General features: G+C 47.7%; 1 protein-coding gene across 2 annotated transcripts in view; it reads left to right on the forward strand.

Moving 5' to 3' along the window:
- The first annotated feature begins 5,410 nt into the window (after positions 1-5,410).
- Positions 5,411-8,847, forward strand: part of Cdc25b (cell division cycle 25B) — a 12,068-nt gene continuing 8,631 nt past the window's right edge. Inside the window, exons 1-3 of one of the 2 annotated variants that reach the window (XM_031371945.1) lie at positions 5,411-5,900; positions 6,646-6,767; positions 7,412-7,463. In XM_031371945.1, the coding sequence (XP_031227805.1) occupies positions 5,698-5,900; positions 6,646-6,767; positions 7,412-7,463 (377 nt within the window). In that variant the 5' untranslated portion in view covers positions 5,411-5,697. The remainder of the gene's footprint in view (positions 5,901-6,645; positions 6,768-7,411; positions 7,464-8,847) is intronic. The other variant, XM_031371944.1, reaches the window with a different exon arrangement.

An 8,847-nucleotide genomic window follows, 5' to 3' on the forward strand; every position in this document is an offset into this window, starting at 1 on the left:
TTTTTAAGATCTTATTTATTTTATGTTGGTACACTGTCATTGTCTTCAGACACACCAGAAGAGGGCATCAGATCCCATTACAGATGGTCGTAAGCCACCATGTGGTTGCTGGGAATTGAACTCAAGACCTCTGGAAGAGCAGTCAGTGCTCTTAACCTCTGAGCCATCTCTCCAGCCCCTCACCTCTGGCTCTTAAACATCACTTTACCTCCTTTTTCTGCATAGATCCCTGAGCCCTTTGGTGAGGGTTTTGATCAAGACATCCTATTTAGGAATGAGTGAGGTTGCCATGTTTTTAAACGTCTTGGAAGAGCAGCATCCAGGATGACAGGCTGAGGAGCTGGGGTAAACAAAACTTTGGGTCATAAAAAGAGGATCAAGGACAGTGCCCTGGGAGCTTCGGGGTTAAGGGCTCTAGAACAACCCATTTAGGAGCAACTGATAAATGCCGAATCAACAGTCAGGTCAGTGTTGTGTTCTGCAAGGCCAGAGAAGAGCGTGTAACTTCTTGCTCTTCAGATGCACATTGCTCTTTCCGTGATTTCTGGATCCTGAGATTCTCTGCCTTTGTCCACATTTCTCATGCTGGTCTTTTCCCTTCTACATGAGCCATAAGGATCAAACTTAGAACCTCAAGCTTTGCCAATTGGATGCTCTACCCCCAACTATATTTTCCTGACCTTTAAGAACTCCACTTTAGACAAATGGTGGTGGCACTTGGAGGCAGAAGCAGGTGAATCTCTGTGAGTTCAAAGCCAATCTGGTCTACACAGAGTTCCAGGATAGCTAGGACTACACAAAGAAACCCTGCCTCAAAAAACAAACTAACTAACAAAAAACCCTACATGTGCTCTGAATATAAAATCTTTGATAGGTGTATTATAAAAGTTTCCCTTAAGTTGCCACGCATCTCTTAGCTTAGGACACGTTTTTAGAGACTACTTATTTCTCCATGTTTATGAGACTACTTGTAATCTCCAAGTGGGCAGCTCTGGCTACACTTTGCTATATTGCTTCTGGTTTTGTATCTTACACAGAAGCCTTTCCCACTCAAGATATAAAAAGCATTCTTCTGAACTGGGTTTAGTGGCACCCAGTTTAATCCCAGCACTTAGGAGGCCAATTACTGAAGCCTGTCTAGTCCACAGGGCAAGTTCCAGGACAGCAAGGGCTACAGAGAAACCCTGACTCAGAAAAACAAAGACAAAAACCATTCTTCTAAAACATTCTGGGTTTTGTTGTTGTTTTTATGTGGTTTGGTTTGGGGTTGGTTGGTTTGTTTGCTTGTTTGTTTTTGAGGCAAGGTCTCACTATGTAGCCCTCGCTGTCCTGGAACTCTCTGTAGAAAGGCTGGTATGAATTCACAGAGCTGAGTGCTAGAATTAAAGTCTGGTGCCACCACATCTGGCTTTGGTTTGGGTTTTTGAGTTAGAGACTCAAAGCCCAGGGTACTCCCACTCTTGTTATTCTCCAGTCTTAGCCTACCAAGTAACAAATATGCTTTGTTTGCTTGCTTAGACTTACTTATTTTATATGCATTGTCTTAGTCAGTGTCCTCTTCCTGTGGAAAGACACCATGACCTTGGGGACTTGCTTTCACTTTCAGAGGTTTAGTTTTCTGTTAGGATGGAGAGCCTAGGGCCATGTAGACAGACACGGTGTAGGAGAAGTAGCTGAGAGGTCTATAGACAGCAGGGAGAGAGAGCCACTGAGCCTGGCTTGGAATTTTGAAACCTCAAAACCCACCCCCCAGTGACACACATCTTTCAGCAACGGCCACATCTACTCCAATAAACAGTGCCATTCCTAAGCATTCAGATATATGAGCCAGCTTACGGGTGTCATTCCTATTCAAACCACCATATGTATGAATGCTTTGATTACATATATATCTGTGCGCCAAGCCTACTTGTCTGTAGAGGTCAGAAAAGGGCATTGGATCCCCTAGAATGATCGTTACACACAGTTGCCAGCTGCCATGTGGATGTTGGGAATCAAACCTGAGTCTTATGGAAGAGTTCAAGTACTCTTTAACTACTGAGATGTCTCTCCATCCCCTACACAAACAACCCAGGACCACCTGCCTAAGCGTGACATCACCTACAGTAGGCTGGACTCTCCCACGTCAGTCATTAATCAAGAAAAAGCCCCACATCCTTGCCTACAGGCCAGTCTGTTGGAGGCTTATTCTCAGCTAAGGTTTCTGTTAATCCCAAAGGTTGGAGGAGAAAGCCCACCAACCCAAATCATCATGACCAAATTAATTAAAGCAAGCACTTAATTAAAGTAAGCTTTGTCACTCTGCACAAAGGCTTCCTCCCCCTAAGGTGGGGTTCAAGAGGTCAGCACTGGATTCGAGGAAGACAGGCTTTTATAGCTCAGGGGTAGGGAGTTTCCAAATGAGGGATTTGGTGGGCAGAATTGATGAGGTTACAGGAGCAGAACACCAACACAAGTTATTTCTAATGACCTCCTAAGACAAAGACATGGTTGCAAGGTGGGCATAATAAGGTAGTTATAACAACGAGCAGTCCTATCAAGGTAGTCATAGGTGGTCAAGTAACCTTTTGAAACAAAGGTAGGGTTGGAAGATGGTGATAAACAACTTTTTGAAACAAGGACATGATTGCCATTCCTGGAACAGGCAGTACCGAACCATTTGTAGGTAAGGCTACAGGTGGGACAGAGCCCGATGCTTGAGAAACAGAGGTTTAATCATAAACAGGAAGAAAGCTAGTTCATCTTTACTGTAAGATGGTGTTTTAAGCCCAAGATGGAGCCTTAGGGTTGCCTAAGGCAGGTTCTTCAGTCTCCTCTCCCCAGAAGACTCTAGTTTGTGTCAAGTTGACAAAATAATAACCAGCATAAAAATATTTTTAATGTTAGATTAAATACAATACTAAAATTAAAATATTTTAAAAAAACCTCACTATCTTTACCATATTGATGTTTATTTTTGCTATGTTATGAACAGATGCCAGGAACCAGGCCTTTGCACATGCTAGGCAAACAGTCTACCACTGAGACATACCTCAGGCCCTTTTTATTTTTTGTTGGTAGTAGTTTGGGGTTGTTTCTTTGTTTGTTTGTTTGAGACAGGGTCTCACTCTATAGCCTAGGCTGGCCTCGAACTGTCAATGATCCTCATTCCTCACTCCTCCTCTGTGAGTTTAGAGAGTACAGGACCGAGGCCAAGTTCCCTTTTGCTTTTTGAATGTGGCTACTAGGAAATCTTTACTTCTGTTTGTGGCCGTCATCCACATCTGCCACCATGTTTCCTTTGGCTAAATATGAATCATCTTCAGGAGATGATACAAGAAATTTCTCACAATGCTGTTTCTGAAGATCTAGGAGTGGGGTTGCCTCTTGTATTGTATGATGTGCTTTGTCTGAGTTTTTGGTGGCTCATAAAAAGTTGTGTGTTGAGGGACCAGTAGGGGAAACAAAGCTTCTAAAAAGGCCCTGGAGAGATGGCTCTGAGGCTAATCACACTGCCTGCTCTCCTAGAGGACCCAGGCACCCACATGGCAGCTCACAACCATCTGTTCTGGGGATCTGATGTCCTCTTCTGTCCTGCACAGGCACCAAGCAGGCAAATGGTACACAGACAGGCAGAGCACCCATACACTTACAACTCTGCAGGCTGCAGCATAAGATTTTAACATGCCAGTAGTGGCGCTTCATACCTGTAATCCCAACACTCAGAAATCAAAAACAGCACGATCACCATAAATTTGAAGCCAGCTTGCTCTATATACAGAGCCAGAAGCCAGCCAGGTCTCCATAATATAACACTCTTCTCCTTAATCTCAAAAAGTGCAAATCTTTTAACTGATCACTAGGGATTAGTTTCTGTTGTTATTGTTTTAGTTGAGTATGTATTTTATGATCTAAGTGGAAAGATGACCTGCAGAAGGGTTTGAGTGCTGTGGGAAGGATTCCTCTCTCCTCCACCGGGACAAGGAGCACCTTCAGTTGTGGGACCTCAAGAGATTCAAATGATCTTCAAAAATCAACACAGCATGGCTCTTCCTCACCCAAAAGGGTGTGTGTGCTGGGATGCAGGGTGAGGGGAAACCAGCTATGTTGGCTTTGAAAATACAATCCTCAAAGCAATTTTATTCCAGGTCTTTGGAACAGAAGGCTGTGTGGGAACACATCTCTCTCCCAGTCCTGACACTAAGGGCTGTAGGTCTGGAGCTTGACCTATGGTTAGAATAAGAAATGGGTCCCCAATAGCAGTATATAAATTCCTAACATCCCACAAGAACTGGGCAAAATGTTGAAAGAAAAGAGCGGTTGTGGTTCCTACTTCAGTCACTCCACTCAGGTGTGGCTAGTGTCCTCCTCACGCAGCTGAACCACTTAGACCCCATCCCTACCCTAAGTTACCCTTTTGCCATCCCTACCTGGTGGGCCTAGGGTGGTGGGTAAAACAGGGAAGGCAGGTGTGCAAGGCTGCTCTCGGCTCCTAGATCCTGTACTGCACCCCGAGACCATCCCAGAAGCCACACATTCACTGCAGAATTTGAAAAAGTTCTCAACTGCCCAATAGGTCCTTCCCAGCTCATTCCAGGAAAACAGACTCGGCTGCGAGGTGATTAGATCATTTAAAAAAGCTCATTGTAAACTAATAGCAAATTCAGCCTCTTTCACCTTCAAAGAAACACTAAATATGGTGCTATTATCCCCAAATTAGCCAAGCCATAAGTGGGTGTGAAATTCTTCTCTAACTGGGTTCTCTGGTAGCATGTTCCAACTGCCTGCTGCAGAAATCATTGCCTAAATGTAAGCGTTTAATTCTCAGGGGTTGTAGGAGAATATTGGGCTCAGTGGCGTCACATCTAAACTCTAGAGCCCCAGAACCCAGCAGTTCCGCTGTGCCTTGCAAAGCGCCAGCAGCGAATGATTTGCAGCTGCTCTGTGCGGCCCAGGGACGTTGACAGGGAGGCTGCACAATCAGAGGAGCCTCTGAGCGCTATGTCTCCACCACTCAGCCAAACCCGTCCCCTTAAACGAGTTAAGGAACTTTTCAACGCTCAGGTCTGTAAACTGGACAGGGAACCGCAATGCTCACAGCATACTTGGCAAACGCCCTGGGCTCAAGCAGAGCGTCGCACCATCCCTTACTGGTGACCGTGCATGATGGTAAACGTCGAGGGCTCCTTTACGAGGCCACCCTAGGGGGTGGCTACTCCCTCTGAGGGTAGAGGGCTACTCCCACCTCCAAACCCTGTCCCAGGAGGCAATATCCTGGAGACCAGGATTCTCGTGTCAAAGGGAGCAGGGGGGGGTGGGGTATGTGTGGAGCAGGGGGTTAACCCAACTCCCTGAGTCACCCTAAGAAGCCGGGCGGGCAGAAGTAGCTGGTCCAACCTCAGCCCCAACCACGAGAGCCCCGCCCTTGGTCCCGCCTTCCCGGAACCGGCGCCCCCATTGGTGGCGTCTGGCGGCGCTGCCGCTGTTATTTTTCGAATATATAAGGAGGTGGAGGTGGCAGCTGCCCAGCTCGGCGTCCTCCCCTCCCTTCCTCCCCACATCCCTCTCCTCACTCCCAGGCCCACTGCTTTTCCTCCTTCCCTCCCCTCCCTCCTTCCCCTCACCCCAGGCTCACTCTCGTAGCCGAGCCAGCTGGGTCGGCGTCTGCTGGCCGCTGTACTGGTGGCCCTCTAGCTAGCCTTTGCCCGCCCCGCCACGATGGAGGTACCCCCGCAGAAGTCTGCGCCGGGCTCAGCTCTCAGTCCTGCCCGCGTGCTGGGTGGCATTCAGCGGCCGCGCCACCTCTCAGGCTTCGAGTTTGGGTCTGATGGCTTCCTGGGGTCCCCGGAGCTTACGGCTTCCTCCTCCTCTCCGGTTACCACTCTTACCCAGACCATGCACAACCTCGCTGGGCTTGGCAGGTAGGATGCCCCAAGGGAGCTGGGTGTGGTGGTGGAATGGGAGGCCCTGAGCAGGAGAGCCTAGGCACCAGAGCCTAGGCGTGCAGAACACCAACGCCTTTAGCCTTGTTTCAGTGACATGGGACGGGTGTGCTGAGTCAGAAGCTTATGCGACTTACACCCTCGAGATGACCATCTAAGGATCATTTACCTCCTTGCTCCTTCATTGTGCCTCTTGCACACTATCCTTAGGCAGAGAGGATCATGAGGTTGGCATAGAAGTGGGTCTTAAAGGCTGTGCCCTGCTCTTTGAAAGCACCCAGTATGTCCCAAACTCCCCTAAAGCTTAAACTGACAAAAGACTGGCCACCTCCTTAACCATACCTGTGGGGTCCCATCTGGGTGGTCCAGCTACAATAGAGAGCCAGGTCTTCTTAGCCTTTGCCTCCAGGAAAATGCTGGAGAGGTGAGGATATGAAGAGCAGGAGAAGGCACCACGGAGCTTCTGAGCTGTCTCCTACCCATTCTCCTCACTCTTCCAGACCCTTAGGAGGCTCTTTCCTGAACCAGTCGTTCCACAGAAGACCCTCTCGGGCCTCCAGGGAATGAAAAGCTCTGACCTGAGACACAGGCTAGTCCTAGGACCACCTCTCAGTGATAGATGGACCTTCATAGTTAGGGAATATATGCGAGCATGAACCCACCAGCTTCCAAATCCAACATTCATTTCTTTTTCTTCTCCTCTTTGCCTCTTCTCCTTTCCTAGTGAGACCCCAAAAACTCAAGTAGGAAGCCTGTCATTCCAGAACAGGCTGGCAGACCTATCCCTGTCCAGGCGCACCTCTGAGTGCTCCCTGTCATCTGAGTCCTCAGACTCTTCGGATGCAGGTAAGGTCCAGCCAGCCCTTGTGGGGTCGTTTCTCCCCACCCCAACCCCCCCCCACACACCACCAGAAGTGATCAGGGAACTTCCTGGACCTTCTAAATTCCACAGCCCGATGAGCCTAGAATCTTCTCTGACCTTGCTTTTAAAACTATGAAGAAAACAAACCTCTGGTGGGTCTTACCACACCCAGCCTAACCCAGGAGCCTGAGGAAGGATGGCTCTTGGTAGGAGATGGTATCTTACCTATTCGAAACCTAGTGGTGAAGCCACTAAACTGCAGCTCCACCCAGAAGTCACTCGGTACCAAAAGTCGGTCCTTGTGAAACATTCTCTTAAGCTGTAGCTTTTCTCCTTAGAAAACCATTATCTTTTCCAAGTTGTTTTAAACCAGCTTAGGAAAAATTCTTAGGAAGGATTGTCCTTTAAAAGCAAAACGAAACAAAACAAGAGCGTAGAGACCTTTTCCATAGTAAATAGAGAATGTAGCCCTGTGTCCTTTGGGGGACAATGTCCCATGCTTAAGGTTCATAAGTAAGATCAAAGTATGTCTTGATCTTAAATAGAAAGAGGTTTCTCTTTCCTTTCTTGGGGAAAAAGTTAGTAGGAAAGGGTGCTTCTTGCAAGCCAAGGTACTCTGTCCCACCAGGTCTCTGCATGGACTCCCCCAGCCCTGTGGACCCACAGATGGCAGAGCGCACGTGAGTAGAGAAGGGAGGAGTCCCACTACTGAGGACTTGGCACCTGCCCTTGAGGACAGATCTTTCTTTTTTATTTTTAATCTGTGTTATATGTTTTTCTACATGGGGATATGTGCATGTAAGCATGTGGTCCTATAGAGGTCAGCAAGGGCTTTAGAATCCTTGGAGCTAGAATTTCAGGTTGTTGTAAGTTGCCAATGTGGGCGCTGGGTACTGAACTCAGGTCTCTGCAAGAATAACAAATGTTTGTAGTCACTGAGCTACTTAGTCACTCTCCAGTCCTCAGTATCCTGCTTTCTTACAGGGAAACCAAATAATTGGCAGGTTCCTGAGGATCCCCATTGTGAGGGGTTGCTTTCTTCCTAAACCTTGACAACTGGCTCCTAGTTAGAGAAAGGTCTGATATCATAGAAGCCAGATGAGTGTGGGCTCAGGACCAGAGGTCATAGGAACAATGGCCTCTGGGAAAGTATTAGCTCCAGCTATCACTGTCATTTGGAAAAACAATGTCCCTCATGTTCCCATTTTTCTCTTTCTCCCGTACACATTCTTTGTACATGTGAAATTTTTTCCAACTTAAAAATAGAGTCCTGCAGCTGGGCGGTGGTGGCCTTTAATCCTGGCCCTTAGGAGGCAGAGGCAGGTGGATTTCTGGTCTACAGAGTGAGGTCCAGGACAGCCAAGGCTATACAGAGAAACCCTGTCTCAAAAAAAAAAAAAAAAAAAAAAAAAAAAAAAAAAAAGGGTCCTGCTGGGTGTGGGCCCATGTCTGTAACCGCAGCACTCAGGAAGCTCAGACAGAAAGGTAGGCAGTTCAAGGCCAACACAGTAAGATCACATCTTAAAACCTAGGCCAAATAAAACTCGTGTTTGCAGACTGGCTGGACTGCCTTGGCTCATCAGCAGCTCCCAATGACACTCGACGCTTTTGGCCAACCCTTGCCCAGACCCTTTGCAGTAGGGAATGGAGAGAGAAAGCTGGTCTTTGCTTTGAGCAGACACCTCTTCCTTGGCTATGGCACAATAGAGCCTTCTACAGCACACCTGTTCCCGTCCAGCTGCTGGAGTAGCTGTCAGTCATTAGGAGGGACAGCTGGGCATTGCCAGCCAGAGCTTTTGGTTTAGGGTGGCGGTTACTATTTCCTCCTGATGCCTTTGATCAGACTGTGCTGGTCTCAGGGTTTATTCACAAACAGGAAACCGAGAGTTGGGTGGGGATGGGAGGAGTATAGGTTGTTTTTATAGAGACAACGCGGATAGATCCCTCACACCTAAGGCCCAGCTACAAATGATGCCAGGTTGATTGTACACAGGCCTTTCTGAGGGCCATGGTTTCTCTCCCCAACCTCTCTCTCTCTCTCTCTCTCTCTCTCTCTCTCTCTCT

Source organism: Mastomys coucha, unplaced genomic scaffold (assembly GCF_008632895.1).
Source record: "Mastomys coucha isolate ucsf_1 unplaced genomic scaffold, UCSF_Mcou_1 pScaffold15, whole genome shotgun sequence".
NCBI lineage: Eukaryota > Metazoa > Chordata > Mammalia > Rodentia > Muridae > Mastomys > Mastomys coucha.